At 46.2% G+C, this 20,608-nt stretch overlaps 1 protein-coding gene across 1 annotated transcript in view; it reads left to right on the forward strand.

Moving 5' to 3' along the window:
- Positions 1-5,601: 5,601 nt before the first annotated feature.
- NIM1K (NIM1 serine/threonine protein kinase) overlaps positions 5,602-20,608 on the forward strand; it is a 143,260-nt gene continuing 128,253 nt past the window's right edge. The window contains exon 1 of the mRNA XM_086962939.1: positions 5,602-6,649. Within this exon, the coding sequence (XP_086819065.1) occupies positions 6,349-6,649 (301 nt within the window). The 5' untranslated portion in view covers positions 5,602-6,348. The remainder of the gene's footprint in view (positions 6,650-20,608) is intronic.

The raw sequence follows: 20,608 nt of genomic DNA on the forward strand, positions 1-20,608 counted from the left end.
AGGGATTCTATGTGCTCTTTCCACGCTGAAGAATGTAGTTAGTTCCTCTGAGGCGATCGTGTCCCGCAGCCATTGTTCTATAAATTGTGTTGGGTTAGATCAGGGGTCTCCAAACCAGTCCTGGAGCGCCGGATCCATGCCAGATTTTTAAAATTACTACATGTATCTCAATGGGGATGTCCAAAAAATCTGGCATGGATCCAGCCCTCCAAGACCGGTTTGGGGACCCCTGGGTTAGATCCTTTGCTGCGTTCCGGTAGGCCCACTATTCTCACATTATTGCTTCGTCAACGGCCCTCGGCGTCATCCACCCTGTCTTGTGGCCCGGACACCTGGTGGCGTAGTTGTTCAATCTGTTCTGAATGGGCTTTATGCTGTGGTATCATCTCGGTGAGGAGCGATTTATCCTTTTTCACAGTCACTGCTCTTTTATCATGATCAGCTTTTAAGAATGTGAAGCACGTTGTTAATGCAATCATTTGTTGCTTAATCGCCTTCACTGATTCAAGGACTTCTTGTAGGATGAGGTCCAGTTTATCTGGAGGGTTCCCTACAGCCGTCGGCGGAATACAGTCAGGGTCAGGTGTCTGGGCTGTATCATCCTGTTGGCTTTGCTCTGGTCCCCCTGTTGTGAGTGGGTCTGGCTGTTTCCCTCTTGTAAAACTCATTTCTGATTATGTTTGAGCGCAAGAGAAAATTAAATGTGGGCCCCTGACGCTATGCACAGCTGGTCGCTGCGCTTCTAGTTGCACTCTTCTCCTATCCGCTACCACCGATGACCACAGTAAGGGATCTAATGCTCAAGGGGTAATCCTTCGCCCAGCTTCCAGTGTTCCCTTCTTCTCTTCGGCTTATGGGGGACTCCAGTAGATTGGGGTCGACCGTGGGTGTGATATGGTTCCCGGTGCTAAGGAGCAGGCCTCACGCCACGTTCGTAATTGATTAAGGCCTGGTAAAAGCTCGGCTCGGTACAGCCAGTTCAGCCGCTCAAGTTTGTGCTCAGCCTAGTTGGTTGAGGCCTAGTACAACAGATCCCGGCTGACAACTGTGGGCCAACCTCTAGTGGTTCACGCTAGTCGTCTCATCCTGCTTCGTGGCAGATCTGCCAGGGGTCACGCTGAGGTCATCATTAACCCAGTCTAAGTTCAGGACGATTTCCGTGAGTGTGACCGGAGCAACTTAGTCCAGCACTGTATGCGCATTCTGTGTCCAGTGAACCATACTCCGTAACCAAGGGCGTGATTCCCATACCGCTATGGCCGCTCCCACTCCACCCACCACCAACCAGCCCTCCGCGGTGGCAACCTAGCCCAGGCACCAGGACAATGTATTTTCATCACGCAGGTGACTACACATGGATTGGTCGCTGCAGTTTCTTACTTGTTACAGCAGCCGCCGTGTCCGTTGTTGCTGCAGGGCTGTATACTTCGCCTTCATCAGTATTTCCTGAGCACTGGGTGTCATGTCGACTCACTGTCATCAGGGCAAGGCGGGAGGTCTTGGGCAGGTTATGTCGCAGTCCTCTGTATGAGGACCGTGTCGCAGTCAGCGCAGGTCGTGGTCTGGTCCGGCGCACGCCTGGAGGCCCCAGGGACTGCCGCTCCATTTAGTACTGCAGCAGCGGCTCAGTGTCAGTAAGCCCTGCTTGGGAGCCCCCAGTCTAAGGCCGGTCACCACGCCCTTCTCTGCCACCAGAGCGGCCGTCGCAGCAGAGGCAGGGGATCAGCTGGGCTCCTCGGCGGCAGGGCAGCGCACAGCGTATCTTTCCTCTCTCAGTGTGGTCACGGTAGGGTCCGAGGGGTCGCAGCGGCCTCCTCTACCGCAGAGTGTATTATATTGGTAACGTTACTTTGATAAATGCTGCTATACACACCTACACCAGAGTTCTTTCTTCCTGGTCTGTCTGGCCGTGGAATTCAGGTGTCCATCAGTCGGTTTGTAGCCTCTGGATGGCGTGGTAATAGCAAGATTTCTGACAGGATTTAAGGCCTGGCCCTGTTTGACGGTAAGCCACGCCCCCCACATTGTTACGTTCTTAGCCTATGTTTTTTTTTTTGTTTGACCATTTTATTAAAAGTGAAATAGATTCTGTGACAGTATCATGTTTTATATTTAGTGTCAGGGCTAAAGAAAGATATTTAGAACTGGTAGGTTAAGGGTCCCGGAAGGGTACATCAAAGCATGGGAATGGATGAAGTGGAGAATTTATGTTCGGGACAAGGTTTAGATTTATAGGGTTGGAGGGTTAGGTGATAGGTTATAAGTAAGGTTAGGGGTTAGGGTTAATAGTTAGAATTGGGGTACTTCACAGTATTAGCGATAGTGATGAGATAACCGTTAAGGTTAGAGGGTTTAATTTTTAGCCTTTTAAATGTATGAACTCGAACTTTCAACAAAGATTCGTTTTTAGCAGGTTTTATATTTCCTCACTTCCGTAAAGCACCGAAAATAGTTATTGAGATTTAGAACATGTTGCAAAGAAAGCACATGATTAACGTCACTTTTTTTCACTTGGTTTATATAGTTGCCTTAAAGAGAAACGAGCCTAAAATAAGCCAGGAGAGAGAGAGGAGTCAGCGGTTCTCGCATTTGTAAACAGCCCTCCTGCTAAAGGAGCGGCAGGAGTAGGTTTCCTCCGAGTCCACCGCACCTCTCACACGGGTCTAACCCGAAGCATGATCCCTCCTGATGCAAGCGTGCCCTTGAGAAGGAAAGGTTAAACCTATGTTACATCAATAGTTGATAGGTTTGAGGAGGAATGAATTAATCATGTGTGACATGGGGTGTTACTGCCAAATGCGGCTCTTAAATTTAATATGTGGATGGCAGTGCCGTTTTCAAGTATGTGACTTAAATGCACAATATGCTCTATTTTGCAGTGCAAAGCCTTCTCAAAATGTGACCTTGCAGTCATAATATCTTCTAAAAGTGTGCAGTGCTATCCTGTTGTGTATTATTGTGACTGAATAAATCCCACTCAAAGGTTGGCATTTGGGCATTCTAAAGCATGGGTTTGTGTAATATTGTGAGTAAATCCCACTCAAAGGTGGCATTGGTCATTCCAAGGCATGGTTTTGCCTGATATTGTGAGTGAATCCCACTCAAAGGTTGGGATTGGGCATTCTAGGGGGAACATCCATTACCACGCGGTTTTTACACCGCACTACCATTACAACGCAGGCTTTACAACGCAAGTCGTGGTCGCTGGAGGGCGCTCTAGGCTAAGGAATAGTAGATCTACTATTCCAACACCTTCCCTACTGTACGTAGGCTGGTGTTGGAATAGTACATCTTACTATTCCTAAGTCCAGCACCCTACAGCGCAAGTCGTGGTAACAACTTGCGATGTAAAGCCCGCGTTGTAATGGCACGCGGGGTAAAAGCCCGCGTTGTGTTGACATACAACCGCATTCTAGGGCATAATTTGCATGGAAAGCTTGTAAACGCCCACAAACGTGAGTCTGTAGGTATTCTGGAACACTCTCTAGCCCCTTCCCCTTCTAGAAATGGTTGGAGATGTATTGCTGCCAGAGGCAGTAGTGAATACTTTTCCTGAATTTAAGAGGGGAAAGGAACACCTCCCAAAACCGCATGTTCTAAGGGAAGGGTTTTACACTTGGCTAGAAAAATTACCTTACTTAAAAAACTGGTATGTGCCCCTGCAAAAAAGAGATGACATTATTTGAGGCGTAATTACACACCATATACAATTCCCCTGCCCGAAATGTCCACACACAGGTGTAGCCTGTAACTTGAAAAGTATGCTAAGGAGGTCTGACTGGTGCAGTTTGCAATCCATAACCTTGAAAGGTTGTGTACATTTCTCAAGTTTGTACATTAGCACCCAGGTGCGGTTGTCGACCTGCAGTTGTAAACTTACAATGTTTTGTGAATTGGGCCCTGTGGGAGAAGTTTCTATGATGCCTTATCGCGATAGGAACTATTTAGTATCTCAAATAGTAACGTTTTGAAAGAAATGTTGGTAACTGCATGTCGAACTAGAACGGGCCATGTGCTATCCTGACAATAGTGTTGTAAATTGAGGCCTATGGTATCTGTGCCCATTGAAGCACTAGCGCATGTTTACAACTGTGATCAAATTGTATTTGCTCGCAGTTTGTGCGTGCATTAGCAGGTAGATTCATCAAAGACCCGTTTTGCGAGTCTGTAATAGCGAATCATAAGGAATCGCTATTACAGACTCGCAAAATGGGATTCATGTAGGAATCACAAAATTAAATGCGATTCCTACACATTCCTTATTTGCGATTAGCAAATTGCTAATCGCAAATAAGGAATAACTCCCAATTCATTCCTATGGGCTTTTGGCCCATAGGAATGAATGGGGAGTTATTCCTTATTTGCGATTAGCAATTTGCTAATCGCAAATAAGATAGCGATTTAAAGGGTGCCAGGGGTGTCCAAAGGACACCCTGTAGCACCCCTTAAATGCAAATTCAAACAGGTGTTGTGCACACACATGTCCAAAGGACATGTGTGTGTGTAACATGCACAAGAAAAAAATGCACTAAAGTGCTTTTTACTCTATTTTCGCAATTTACCACGAAGTCAGATTTCGTGGTAAATTGCGACCAAATATTGCGAATTCGCAATTTCAAATTGGGTGATGAATTGCATTTAAGGAATCTCTATTAGAGATTCCTTAAATCCAATTCCTCGCAAATATGCGATTTCGCAAATAGCGATTTTTGCATTTGGGATGATGAATCCCAAATGCAAAAATCGCACTCGCAAAGGGCCAGATTCTCAGAATCTGGCCCTTTGCGAGCGCAATTTCGTTTCATGAATCGGGCTGTTACTCTTCACCTGGAGCGCAGTTTGTGAAGAATACAGAAATAACGTGTGCAACATTTGCGAAAATGCCATTTGTTTGTTTCACTCTCCAGTTTTTGCAAATAAAGTAAAAACCAGAATCTCAAAGTTAATATTTTATATTCTTGGAAGTTAGATTACTTGGGTAGATTTCTAGCACATGGAGGAAGGAAGCAGTATCTGAGGCATTTTCTGAAACAATATTTCTTGTGAGCATTCACACACTACTTTCTGTGCTTATTGCGTTTTTTCCTGTGGGTCGTCCTTTGCCAGTTCCGGTTCATGTGGGCACAAGTCTCTAGTCGTGAGCCAGTCTGCTTCCTGCACAGCTCTGCAATTATGCAAATACGTACATGCCAAGAAGCGAATGCCCTGGGCCTGGAGGTAAGCTTTTACACCAGTGGGGCGTGTGCACGGGCACTGGAGCACAAATGTGCCCTTGTGTGACCAGTGTGACTGGACTTACATTGATATATTTACATTATATACAGGTATTAGTTCATGAATATGTGCATCTTAACTTGCAAAAACAGCAGCAAAATGGATACCGTTTGGCTTTGCTAGAAATACCTCTCCAATTGCGAATAGAAAATGTCTGGACAGTGTAGTATCGGTGCTTTTACATTTGTTTGTCTACTGAGGCTGATGTAAAAATGTACTTGACGTCATAGATTGCTCAAGTAATTCGACCCATAACGGCTTAATATGAACAAACATCTACTTTATTCTTGTGCCCTTTAGGTAACCAGTCCACCGGTCAATTTTCAAGAAGGCTGCGGCTCACAAAGACGTCTCAAGTAAATCAAGGTGAGCTGCACTGACGTCGCGAGGCTTGAGCCGGCCGCGCCCTGGCAGGGCCCGGCCTCCTCGGCAGCGGGTCTGACCTCAGAGGCTGAGGAATGAACACGGACGGCGGCGGCAAGAGGGACTACAGACCGGAGCTCGAGAGCGGAGACACTGCAATCGAGCCGAACCCTGCCAGCCTACAAAATGTAGGCCAGAAATAAACAACGCGCCGATTTCTGGACTGGGGCTTGAACAGAAGAGGCTTTTGGAGATTCTTCCGCAAGGACAGCTGTCCTGCCCTGTACGGATGGACAGAGCGCCCGAGCCTGCACACGGCCAGCGCTGTTCTCCGAAAGGAGCCATTTAAATAGGTACAGAGTATGTGCCTGCCAGGCTAGTCATCTTTTAAATGTGAGCTATTTAATTGGGTTTTATGGAACCGACAAGCACCACTACTATGTTGAATCAATTTTAAATCCCAACTTTCAAGGCCTTACTGTGCCATCTGCTCTTCCAAAGCTCCTTCTCACCCGAGAAGAGGGCCATCTTGGCACATTGACCATCTGCCAACGCGACGTGGCCACCCTGACGATCTTCCAACGCCACTTGGCCACACTGACCATCTTCCAACGCGACTTGGCCACGCTGACGATCTTCCAACGCCACTTGGCCACACTGACCATCTTCGATTACATTGACTACAGGGGCCTCAGAACCAAAGGCACCCTGATGTTGTCTATGACCGCAGTGTACATGAATGGAGGGAGCATAGGAAACCAGCGCTATGCCCGGTGGCACAAGCAGGACAGCCTGGAGGACTACGTACGAACGGAGAGCTATGGTGAAGATGAGGAGGGCAAACCGCGCCGGCTGACACCCTTCGAGAAGCTCAACCAGGACATGTCCCAGGATGAAAAGGTGGTAAAGGAGTTAACACTGGGAAAAAGAATTGGATTTTACAGAGTCCGGGGGGAAATAGGAAGTGGTAACTTCTCCCAAGTGAAGCTCGGAATCCATTCTTTGACCAAAGGTAGGTGTGGTGCTTGCCATTGTATTGCTCCTTGTTCTTCATAAAATGTCGTACACTCTGTTGATGAGCTATGTCTACATTAGCTTCATTGTATTTTTATTGGTAAGACATTCCTCAAAATACTACCAGATATGCACATTTTTGATTTATGTTTGTCTCATTATTCCTAACAGGAGATGCATTGTTACGGCGTAGTATGAGCTAATGGCTCAGTGGTGACTACATGAATTTCCCCTCATTGCCAATTGCTCATATCTGTTGGCAAATGTTTGCTCGCTGGCATTCTCTTAATTTAGCTTTATGAAAAATCTGAAACAAGTTTCCAGTGGAGAGGTACCCAAATTACATAAGCGTGCCATTTGATTACCATACCTGCTGTTTGTCTTTTCGGAGAGTCCCAGACTAGATGCCGACTAGATGCATCATGGAATCCGAATTTACCCGATACCCTCCACAGTAGGCTAGTGTGACTGGTTGAAAGTACACTGGAGTTCTAACTACTCTAGAAGACTTAAAGAACCTAAAGTCTGTATCCAGATCCTCATTAACACTAACATGCACACTGAATTAAAAAAAAAATTTTTAAACATATTTATTGTTTTACATTGCAACATTCAGGTAGCTTGCTCTTTATTCTTAAAGCCCACCCCATCCTTCCAGAGTAGCCATAGATTAACATATCAAACAATTGTTTCATCCTGTTCCGGTTCTTATTGCAATTATAGACTTAACATTCCGCCCACAATTGCCATTTACATCCTATTTCTAGTCACATTATACAAACTATCAATTATTCTAACCCCCTACCTAACCCCCCCATTTCCCCCTCCCCCGCCTACTTCTTCCTACCCCTTTCCCCCCCACCCCACCCCCCATCACCGGTGTGTTCGTACTGTCCGCAGATGTATTACTCATAGGGCATATTAATTGATAATCAGGATTCCCTCATTGGGTGTTTCAGTGTCCTTCCTGCGCTTGATCGCTTCGTTCCTGAGCTTCTTTTGATTGTTGGTCGGCCAGGGACTGAACTATTCTTCAACAAAAGTAAATTCTCTCACGGCCTATATACTTTATATACTGAAACATGGTTCATATCATTTTTTATGTCCTTCAAAACACGAAACCAGCAATACTGGTGGTAGAAAGTGAATGTAGGAAGAATACTGACATATGTAAAGACATATTACCAATCTACAATTTGTCATCCACATTTCTCAACAATGAAGAATCCCCCCTTTTGAGTTGTAGTTTATCTTTTGTCCCTTGCACCCCCCTAAACAAATTTAAACTTCATGAGGACCTTTTTGCTTTTTTCAGAAAGGTTAGATTAAAAAAAATATTTTTGGAGAGACCAGTTGAACAGGAGAATGACAATCTATCCAAATGTAAACCCCTTCCACCTTTACTCCCACCTTGGACATGGTTGGGCCCAAAGTCCACATCTTTGAGCAAAAGGTTTTGCAGGATATTGATCGTTTATTGAAAGGCTCCAGAAAACCCCACTTCAATTTATCAAAAAAGGAAAATGTAGCCTTGAAAAAAATCGAAACAAATGCAAACTTGGTGATCAAACCCTGTGACAAGGGTGGGGTTATAACAATCTTCAACAAAATGGAATATGATAGAAAAATGCTGGAAATGCTTGCCATTACAGAGCACTATAGACCAGCCAAGCCCAGGGAGCTCATAAGACTGAATTCATCTATAAGAGAAATAACACAAGAAGCATTGAGGGATGGTTTCATCTGTGATGATAAGTACATATTCCTCAATAAAAGATGTTCTGTAGTCCCGGCGATGTATGGTCTTCCAAAGACACATAAAAGTGAATGTCAGCCTCCTATGCGACCGATCATTTCAACAATAGGCTCAAGTACCGAACCACTCTCAAAATATGTGGACACATTTTTGTGCCCCTTGACACAGAAGTATGAATCTTTCATTCGAGACACCGGAGATATGATTGCGAAGATAGAGGGTACCCCCTTTAATTCGGCTATGGACATCTTAGTAACGCTTGACATTGAGGCGTTGTACACCAACATACCTCAATGTCACTTGCAGTGGCATCCCTCTTAGAGAGATATCCCAGCAATAGACCAGATGACTTCATACTACAATGCTTGGAAGTCGTTCTCCTTAATAATTTCTTTGATTTTAATGGGTCCCTGTTTAAGCAGATAAAGGGTACGAGCATGGGGGCTTCCTGTGCCCCTAGTGTGGCGAACACATACATGGGGGAGTGGGAATTGAAGAATGTTTTTAACGAGGTTGCCGCATTTTTTGAGAATGTTTTTTGTGGAGGAGATTTATTGATGATATTTTTTTTGTTTGGCGAGGTGATGTGATGCAGTTAGAGGATTAGATTATGTGGTTGAACGCAAGTGACAAAAATCTCAAGTTCACCTCAAATTACAATACGAGAAGAGTGGAATTCCTCGACATTACAGTTGATGGGAGTTGTGGTATCTTGCAGGTAAGTCTGTTTAGAAAACCAACTGCCAAGAACACGGTATTACAATTTGGAAGTTTTCATGCTCACTGCCAAAAGGATTCCATTCCCTTTGGGGAATTACTCCGCATTAGACGAAACTGTATGAATTTGGCCGACTTCCATATACATGGCGATGCACTGAAGAAAAGACTCATAAATCAAGGCTATCCACACCGCCTTGTACGACAGGCTTTTAAAAGAGCCAAATATTATGACAGGGATGCCCTACTTAAAGGGACTAAACATGAACCACATGGCAGGATCCCCTGTGTGATCAGCCATTCGTCACTAAATTACATGATTAAAAAAATGTGATCAATAAAAACTGGAGAATCCTAAATGTAGAAGATGAGGAGATTCGGTTTCTGAAACCCTTGATAGTATATAGAAGGAATAGGAACCTCAGGGATCTGTCGGTTCATACCAGAAATTCACCCAAGTTACAGGAAATTCAAACATCCATGACTGGCCTCCCGATTATATTGGGAAACCATAAATGTGGTTCATGCCACGCGTGCGATGCAGCTATGGTAACAGACTCTTTTTGTTTCAACAACATCAATGTGAAGTTTAAATCTCTTACAAATTGTAGGAGTAGTAATATCATCTATGTACTCCTATGCCCTTGCGGCCTGGCCTATATAGGGGAGACAGGTCGGGAGTTTCGTACTCGTTTTAGCTAACATAAATCCGCTATAAGAACGAAAAGAATGACAGCCCCACTAGTACAACACTGTATAGATACTAACCATAAAGAATCTGATCTGAAGTGGTGTATACTGGAAAAGGTTCAAAATAAAATGGGTCAATTAGTAGAGATAACTCGTAAAAAACTAGAGAGTTTTTGGATTTTCCACTTGGATTGCATACGCAAAGGACTAAGGGCCCGATGTAGGTAGGGCGTTACCGATCGGTAACGGCCGAAAATACCGATTTTTGGCCCTTACCGATCGGTAAACAGCCATCGAGATGTAGGGAACGAAAAACATAACGAATCGGAGTGAAAACCGAATCGGAATGAGTACCGAATGGGAAAGAATCCGATACGTACATACCGAAAATCGGATATGTAACGAATCGGAAAAACACCGAATCGGATGCAAAGACCGATTCGGTCCATGTACCGATTCGTTAGTGACACCGAATCGGAAAATCACCGATTCGGTCCATGTACCGATTCGTTAGTGACACCGAATCGGAAAATCACCGATTCGGTCCATGTACCGATTCGTTAGTGACACCGAATCGGAAAATCACCGATTCGGTCCATGTACCAAATCGTTAGTGACACCGAATCGGAAAATCACCGAATCGGTCCATGTACCGAATCGGTAGAAAGACCGATTCGGACATGAGCCGAATCGGAAAACATGCCGATTCGTATGAATCGCCGATCGGGAAATTCCCCGATTCCGACAGTTGGGGAGATGTAGGGAGGCACAGAAACACCGAAATCGGCTCAAAATCGGTAGAATTCACTCGGTATTTACCATGGATTGCAATCAGGTGGTAACCAACTCCAACCCATATAAACAGTCCCAAAATGCATTGCAACTTGCAGGATGGCAGCTTTCTATGTCATTGCGAGGCGGCTACGGCTACAGCAGGAAGGACAGAGGGAATGGCTAAGAAATGAACAGGTCTACAGACAGAGGATAACCCTGTTCATGCTCACAGAGGCAGAGATACTACAGAGATACAGGCTGGACTCTGACACCATACTTGAGCTCATCAGGGATCTCAAGCCATTCTTGGACCACCACACCCCAAGGGCACACGCCATCCCTGCGCACATCCAGGTGCTATGCAGCCTACACCTGCTAGCGTCTGGCAGCTATCAAAGTGGTGTAGCAGCAGCAGGAGGGGTGAGCCAGAGCAGCCTGTCAAGGTTCTTCCACACATTCCTTGACGCCATGATACACAGGATGGACCAATACATCTCTTTCCCTGCAACCCATGCAGAACTGCTACAAACCAAAGCTGACTTCTACTAGATGGCACAATTTCCCCAAATCATCGGTTGCATAGATGGCACGCACATTCCGATTTGCCCACCAGCGGACACCGAATACATATACCGCAATCGCAAGTCTACACACACCATCAACGTGCAGGTGATCTACAATGCAAAGTGCACCATCACAGACCTGGTAGCAAAATTTCCAGGGAGTACCCATGACTCCTATATTTTCCAACAGAGCGGCATATATGCACGGCTGATGGCTGGCGAATTTGGAGAAGGATACCTCCTAGGTGAGACACATCATCAGACCCCCATAACACATAGTAGGTAGGTGGAATACATGTATGCATGTGTCTAATGTGACCCCTTTCTCTTCCAGGCGACAGTGCATATGCCCTCCGCTCATTCATACTCACCCCCTACCTCAACCCCTCCACACCCAGCCAAAGGAGGTATAACCGGGCCCACATACGCACAAGGAATGTTGTCGAACGGACCTTTGGCATCTGGAAAAGTAGATTCAGATGCCTGCACAAGAGTGGAGGTGCAAGGCAGTATACCCCCATCACCTGCTGCAAGATCATAGCTGTATGTGCAATGTTACACAACCTTGCGGTGAAGAAGGGCACTGAGGTGGAGTTGTCTGACTACGAGGACCATGACGACGACGAAGCTGTGCCACTGACACAGCCAGCTGGGGTGTGTACGCCAAGTGATGGCAGATACAGACGTGAGGAGATCACTGAGAACTATTTCTGACTGAGTACAGATGCAAAGACAGCTAAATGTTGATTGGAAAAAACAAATTTTAATAGTGTTGCAACACAGTTACAGCACTGATGTGCAACAAAAAATGGTGTATGGTAAATAAAATAAAGTCCAAGGTTCTGGTTGCCTCACCCGCCCTTGCAAGGCTATTTTTTTGCCCGCTTGCCAGACCCACTGGGGTGTCCCTCAGCCCCCTCTGAATGCCCAGCAGCATCAGCGGAGCGCCTGGTGCTCCTCCGTGGCTCAGACGCAGCGCTGGCCGGGCTGCTGCGGCTGCTGCTGTCCCCAGCATCACCCAGGTCCAGGGCAGGATTGGAGGCGGTGTTTGAAATAATCATGGCCTCCATAGCAGTGGTGATCCGGGCCATCCCCCTAGTAAGCTCAGCCGTATGCTGACTAAGGACAGATTCCTGGTTGGCGCTGCGATGGCACAGTTGTGCCGTCGCCGCTGCAAGGCGGCCCATGGCGCGGTTCAGCACCCGGGCATCCCGCCTGCGCACCAGCTCATGCTCCTCCTGTCTGCTAGATGAGTGGGTGATGGCAGTGGTCAGCCTGCCTAACCCTGCTGCCACCTCCTTGTTCGATTCCACGACGGCCTGGAATCCCTTGACCAACTCTCCCATCTGCATGTTGTGTTGCAGGAGCTGGCGTTGGCAGGCCATAGTGGATCTTGCCTGTTGCCTCTGAATTTTCACCATCTGTCCCTCCAGGCCCAGGAATACACTGCCCTCCCGTGCTGGTGCAGCAGTGGTGGTGATGGTACGGCTCCGGGCACTGCTGCTTCCGGCCTGCTGAGTGGGCTGGGGTGCCACTGGTGGGGGTGTGAAGCTGGCCGGTCCCTGAGCCCCTGCTCCCAGGACAGGTTGAACAGGTGGCAAGGCCACGGTTGTGGCAGGAGCTGGTGTAGGCGGAATGGTGTCCCTTGTAGGGGAGTTCTCTGGGGAGAACTGCAAGGGGGGTGTGCTGGCCATTACTGGGGAGTGCAGTGCATCGAAGTCAATGACCAGGACTCCCTCCATACCTAGCCCTGGGGTGTCTCCTTCCTCCTCCTCCTCCTGGCCAGCCTGGCTGGTGCTCGGCCCTGCGACTGCAGTGTCGGACGGTGCTGCTCCCTCTGATGTCACTGTTGTTCCGCCTGATGGGGCCCCTAGGTACAAAGAAGCATTTGTAAACTGAGTGCCGATGTATTACAGTCAGTACAATTATAGCATTCCACATGTCCTTGCATCTCCTTACACTGTGTCACACTGTTTCCTGTCTTGTGATTCTGCACTGCCATATTTAGCTAACTTCTGCTGACTACATGTACCATGATGCTTGTCTCTTGTATGTTGGTGACAGTACTGTGCTGGGGTTTGCCTATGCATTGTGTCTAATGGGGAGGTGTCTGGTAGGGTGTGTCATGATGCGCATGCTTCTTACCTGTAGCTTTAGCTCTCGCAGAGCTGTCCAGGGTCCCGATTCCACTGACACTCTCCCTCTCAATGGTGCTGGAGACCAGGTCCTCCAGCTCGGTGAGGGCTGGTGCCGGGTTCGTGCCTCCTCCAGTGAGTCCAGCCTGCCTCTGTATCTCAGCCATCTTCCTCTTAGTGAGGCTGCGGATGTCATAGAATCTCTTTTTCAGTTCTTCTACAGACCTGGGGGTGACACCCGCAGCATTCACCTTCTGGGCGATGTCGGCCCAGATTCTCCTCTTGGTGCTGTCTGGCACGTTGAGGGACAGCTTGCCAAACAGCTGGCGGTGCACCCTCACCACCTCCTCGACCAGCACCTGAAGTTCGGTGGTGGTGAACTTCGGCTTCCTCTTCTGGGAGGACTTCTGGCTTTCTGACTGCTCTGCCATGTTCTCCAGTTCAGTTGGCAACCTCCTACTCCCACTGCTGCTAACTGTGAGTGTTGAGCTCAGGCTGGCTCTCCAGAAACTTCTTAATTAGCTGCACCTGCCAGTGTTGCCACTCCCTGTTTGGGTGGGGGAGGGGGAGCCACCTCATTGGCTGAATCGGCTTTTGCCGAATCGGCTTTTACCAATTCGGTAATATCCGATTCGGTAAAATCCGATTCGGTAAAAGCCGAATCGGTTCCTTCAATGCATTCCTATGGGCTTTTTCGCCATGGGTGTGTTTTCATGGCTACGAATCTATGATTGCCGAATCGGCTTTTACCGAATCGGCTTTTACCGAATCGGTATTCGCCGATTCGGGACTATCCGATTCGGTGGTAGCCGAATCGGTAATTTCCGATTCGTTGTTAGCCGATTCGGTACTTTCCAATTCGGACCGAGCCGATTCGGAACGTACCGATTCTCATTACCGATGCCGACCGATTCGGTATTCATTCGCTTTTTTTTCCCTACATCTCGTTTTCCGATTTCAGAATACCGATTCGGCCCGCCTCGGTATTTTGAAATCGGAAAATCGCGTTTACCTACATCGGGCCCTAAATGAGGATATAGCCTGGTATGTAACCAAGAAATCCTAAAAATTCTGCTTCCCTGGGCAGCTTATTTCAGTATCCACAGCTTAGCATACTCACACTGTATATTGATATTATCCACACGCTAAGCTGTGTAAAACATGGTACCCTTATGGTGTCTCTTAGAAAGAGTCACATGGAATTGTAAACAACACTTCATGGAGATATTTTTTTCCATATTGTATGAATCTGAAAAGGAATATGGTGTGCATACACTTGCAAGAATATATGGAGAGACTAGTTCTGTATTGGCCAATTTTGGTCCTAATATTTTACTAAAAAAAATTGTTAGGCCTATAAGGTATATTGATGTTGATATTAGTTGTCGGCATTTATAAGCACAGTGAAATGAAAACTCTTTGACGGTTGACACCGTATGAATTACCAGGCGGTATTACACACGTGGTATTTATCTCTTGGTATTGTAGAAACTCCAATATGGGGCCATATACGCTACGAGGTGTTGACCTACTTTTATTTTCATAATCTCATTGGTCCCTCTATGTGAAACATCTGATGCGCCAAATGAGAGGCGTAATCTCTTTGCTGTCTCCATGTAAAACACCTGATGAGCTAAATGAGAAACGTAAGTTTGTAATTTACATCGATGATAACTGGGGCACTATATGCGTAATAAATTATGCCAGACAGGTCTTAATCGATAATTAGTGTGAATTATGCGAGTGCTCTAAGTGATATTAATGCGCAACGAAAATAGACAAGATACATGTCCCAGTAGAGGTACAAAGGGGGGTGGTGATGGACGGAGCATCTGAATCAATCAAACACTCACACCCAGTCAAAAGATCTGGGTTTGATCCATCAACGTTCTTTAGCCCACTCTGCCACCCCAGTTCAGACATGGCTATATGCAAATCAGTCTGACCCTGTGCCTCATGGGAACAGTCTAGCCCGAACCGCCAAGCCATGTCTTCCCTGGACCGGAAACAAGCTTCCGAGGACCGGTTTCTGACATTCCAGCCGTCTTCAGCCCGGCTTGCTTGAATCCAGTGGCAAAGTGAGCAAGGGACTCACGTCTGAGCATACCCTGCCACACTTATGGCGGCCAAAAGCGGTACAAACGGGGGTGGTGATGGACGGAGCATCTGAATTAATCAAACACTCACACCCAGTCAAAAGATCTGGGTTTGATCCATCAACGTTCTTTAGCCCACTCTGCCACCCCAGTTCAGACATGGCTATATGCAAATCAGTCTGACCCTGTGCCTCATGGGAACAGTCCAGCCCGAACCGCCAAGCCATGTCTTCCCTGGACCGGAAACAAGCTTCCGAGGACCGGTTTCTGGCATTCCAGCCGTCTTCAGCCCGGCTTGCTTGAATCCAGTGGCAAAGTGAGCAAGGGACTCACGTCTGAGCATACCCTGCCACACTTATGGCGGCCAAAAGCGGTACAAAAGGGGGTGGTGATGAACGGAGCATCTGAATCAATCAAACACTCACACCCAGTCAAAAGATCTGGGTTTGATCCATCAACGCTCTTTAGCCCACTCTGCCACCCCAGTTCAGACATGGCTATATGCAAATCAGTCTGATCCTGTGCCTCATGGGAACAGTCCAGCCCGAACTGCCAAGCCATGTCTTCCCTGGACCGGAAACAAGCTTCCGAGGACCGGTTTCTGGCATTCCAGCCGTCTTTAGCCCGGCTTGCTTGAATCCAGTGGCAAAGTGAGCAAGGGACTCACGTCTGAGCACACCCTGCCACACTTATGGCGGCCAAAAGCGGTACAAAAGGGGGTGGTGATGGACGGAGCATCTGAATCAATCAAACACTCACACCCAGTCAAAAGATCTGGGTTTGATCCATCAACGTTCTTTAGCCCACTCTGCCACCCCAGTTCAGACATGGTTATATGCAAATCAGTCTGACCCTGTGCCTCATGGGAACAGTCCAGCCCGAACCGCCAAGCCATGTCTTCCCTGGACCGGAAACAAGCTTCCGAGGACCGATTTCTGGCATTCCAGCCGTCTTCAGCCCGGCTTGCTTGAATCCAGTGGCAAAGTGAGCAAGGGACTCACGTCTGAGCATACCCTGCCACACTTATGGCGGCCAAAAGCGGTACAAAAGGGGGTGGTGATGAACGGAGCATCTGAATCAATAAAACACTCACACCCAGTCAAAAGATCTGGGTTTGATCCATCAACGTTCTTTAGCCCACTCTGCCACCCCAGTTCAGACATGGCTATATGCAAATCAGTCTGACCCTGTGCCTCATGGGAACAGTCCAGCCCGAACCGCCAAGCCATGTCTTCCCTGGACCCATGTCCCAGTAGAACCTAAAATTTTTTTGGGGGGGGTCTCCTGACACTATAATAGATTTTTACATTGGGAGATGCACATTTAAAGATGGCGCCCTTTGTTGTCTATGTAAGCGTGTCAGGCTTCCACTATACACCTTGATTAGTCACCTCCCTCTCCGCAGTCTCACGTGAACGCAAATTCGCTCCACGCAAGCTATTTAAACTTTGGTGTATTTTTCATCTACACCCACATTGTTATTTTGATCAGGCGGAAGGATATCGGAGACTCTGCTGGAGAAAATGGTGAGTTCAGTAGTACGCGGGGGTAACCTTTTTTTGAGAAATATTAACTTGGGGTTTGGGATGCCTGTTACTTCTCCCCTCTGTTGTTAAAAACTAGTATACCTGTACTGTTCTTAAATTCATACCCCTTTTTTTGTACAGGGTCTTAGACCTGGCAATAGTATCGCTCTATTTGTATAAACCACCCAGGCACTACGTCGACTATAAACCTTTAAACGTAATTAGTGGGTGTAAAACTATCGTTGGGGTTGGGAAAATTACCCGAGACCCATAAGGTGCATGATATTTGGTAGTCCTTGTCCACAAAGGTGGACTTTATAGAGCGTTGTCGTGAAATGAATTAAACCTTGTGCACATTTCACGCATGAGCAGATGGCTAGATATAAACAGCAATATACCGATAAGATTAGTGTCTGCTTCGGTAGGCTAATTACAACTGGAGAATACCTCATGCGCCAGCACAAATCTAAGATGTTACCCGGCGTATAAGTTTGTGTGGACGATAAGCTGTGTTTAAATGAGGCCTTGACCCAGGATCAGCTGGCCAAATGCATTTCCCTTTTCTTGTGTACCCTTTTAGGAATTAAAAAAATAAAACCTTTATACTGTTTTTGGCCGTCACAATGGATTTTGTGATTGGTACAAAAAGAAGAATGTAGAAACAACGAAGGTCTATTGATCAGAAAAAGGTTGGTTTTGGGGTATTATATCGGAAACCATAGTTTTTCTGTAGAAATGTGGAATCCTATAGGCTTATGTATCTATATTTACTTTTTTAGAATTCATGAAAAGACAGCGTGTGATTTATCCAAGAAGCTGAGATCTATTTAAAATGACTGCAAAATAATTGTCACTTTATTAGGTAAGGATAAGTCTCGGATCTTTCTGTCCTTTATTGAATTATCACCCAGGGTCCCCCTCTGAGAAATGTTTTTCATGATTATAGGACTAATATCTGAACAAGTTCATCTTTGGACATCGATAGGCTTTTAGGCCTACAACTGTAGTCCTCAGAGGGAGGGAATATTTCCCCCCCTTTTTTTAGTGTGTAAGTAAATAAAAGACATGTCTTAACAGAAATGTCTTGCTTTGTTCTTGTTCTTCCTTTTCTTTTGGTCAAAATTATGGCTTGAACTTTTGCCTTGTCTTTGTTTTTCTCTCTTTCTGGTTAAAATTGTGCTTTGAACTTTTGTCTTCTTTCGGGTGTTCTCTTGGGATGAAAAGGGGGTAGTTCTTTATTTTGTGATTATGAGTGTTGATTGAATCACTCCACGTCTCATACATAATAAGTTGGAGGTATTCGTTGGACGAGTCACTATTTATAATTAATGTGCAACTCCCAGAATTATGGCATTTGTTTGCGCATCAGCTCCAAGGAAATCTTGGTTATAAAAATATTGTCATGTTTAGAAAATTGTCCTTCAATTGTAGTAATTTGGGATATATGCAATAAGTTGTATTTGTAATTACAGATGCCCTGCTTCCACACAAAAAGAAAAGAGCATATCTGTTGAGGTCCTGAGGAAGGTGGTAAAAACCCACCGAAACGCGCGTGGAATCCCACAAAACATGCTGTGGTCCTCATCTAGAAAGAGTTTTTCTCTGCTGAATAGCACATCTTGTGGAGAAGTGTGGCTCAATGGTTAGAGCGGCAGACCCTGATGTAGAGGTCTAGCCTGGGACCAGGGTTCAATTCTCCGCCTCGGCGGGTCTTGGGCTCAAAATTCCATGGACCTGATAATTCTCGCCTCGGTGCCTCTTCCAATCATGGAGTCCCACTCTGCAACTCTGGGCAATAGCTTGCTTAATCTCCACAACGGCCCCCACAACGCTAAGGATGCCTGGCCTCCACCTTGGGGGTGCCCAGGAGTGGACGCCTCACAGGGAAAGCCAGGACGGGTTCCACAGCGGTATTCGTACAAGCGCCTTGAGACCCTTGCGGGTGAGTAGTGCGCTATACAAGTATCAAATTACATTAAAATTACATTACCTTATGCTCAGATTATTTTGATTGGAAGTGATTAGTGTGCAAGTGTAAGTGTGATTAGCGTTGTGGAACCAGGGTTGTCTTACTTTTTCCTTCTTGGAAAAAGGATAATACTTATTGGTATTATATGAAAAATGTGTTGAACTATAAATGTATTTAAATGATGAAAACATGTTTTTATGCTATATCTGTTTAAACTGATCAAAAGAATAGAATAAATTCAAAAAGAGTAATTTATTTAAAAAAATAAGAAAAAAGTTTTGAAGTATAAAAAAGAAATAAACTCTTGAAAATATAAACAAAGAAATTGTTATTGTTGTGTTTTGAAGGACATAAAAAATTATATGAACCATGTTTCAGTATATAAAGTATATAGGCAATGAGGGAATTTACTTTTGTTGCGTTTATACTTTCTTCTCTTTTCCCTGGCTTTAAGTATCTTGAGAGAGGGTCCCCCTGTTTATGTTACTGAACTATTCTTCCCCATGCCTTTGCCGTTTCGAATGCTTTCTCATTATTCAATTGTCGCGCCTGCCTAAGTCGAATGGAGTCTTCCGCTCCGGCCCATTTAAGCAGCTCTGCTCTCCACCTCCCAACACTGGGGCCCTCTCTCGATTTCCAGTGCATTGTTATTTCTCTTTTCGCCAACACCAGCCCCATATCTACAAATTTGCTCGTCACCTTTGTTTTGGGGGTATGTGGGAACCAATGTAATATGCACGTGGCCATGTCATATTCTAAGTCGCTCTCTGTAACTAGCCTTAAAAGACCTCCCACTTTGCTACAATAATCCCCCAGCCTCGGGCGTTCCCACAACATGTGCTCTAATTCTACTCCTGCTCCGGCACACCTAGGACATAGCGCATTATCGATGTTAAAATATCTCATGATCTTACCCGGGGTCAAATATGCTCTATGTTTTATGAAAAAATGCACCACTTGGAATCAGGCGTTTCTGGTGTTTTTCCACGCCCTATGCAAAATTTGTCCCCATACAGTTTCCGGTATAGGTTTCCCAATGCCCTCTTCCCATTTTAGTCGTAGGGTATCTAGTGGGGTCAGTCCTTCATTCAACATTCTCGAATATAGGCATGTAACTGCCTTATATGTGCCTGCCACCATCACCACATACTGACATGCCATCGTCGTCTTAGGTTCCGTCAATCCCCCCTTTCAGTGTTTCTGTAGCGCCCGTACCAGGGCTGCGTGCACCAGGAATCCTCCCCTAGGGAGATCGTATCATTCCTGCAGCGCTTGGTAGGGGAGTAACGTGCCATCCTCATACAAGTCCCCCAGCACCGGAATCCCCGCTTGTTCCCAGTCCTGCAAAGACGACCAGTCTCCACCATGGGGCAATGCTGTAACCATCCCCAGTGGAATTTCCGGGGCATATTGGTGTGAAACACATGCTCTCCGCTGACTCCGATTTCAGCACAACCTCAGCGTTTTCTCGTCCAATGAGAGATCCCTAAGGTCCAGCCGCTGCTCTAGTACGATAAAAGATAGGATATGCCTCAGTATACCTCTACCCCTCAGGTACTCTGGGCCATTAAATTCTTTTGCAACCGATTGTGTGAGGACCTGGAGCTGTGCTGCTATGTAGTAGAGTTCCAAATCGAGGACTGCCAGCCCACCCTCAGCTTTCGGTCTCATCAGTGTCTTTTGCGCCACCCTACGTCTACCTGATCCCCAAAGGAACCCCACTACCATGTA

Source organism: Lissotriton vulgaris, chromosome 3_1 (genome assembly GCF_964263255.1).
Source record: "Lissotriton vulgaris chromosome 3_1, aLisVul1.2, whole genome shotgun sequence".
Classification (NCBI taxonomy): Eukaryota; Metazoa; Chordata; class Amphibia; order Caudata; family Salamandridae; genus Lissotriton; species Lissotriton vulgaris.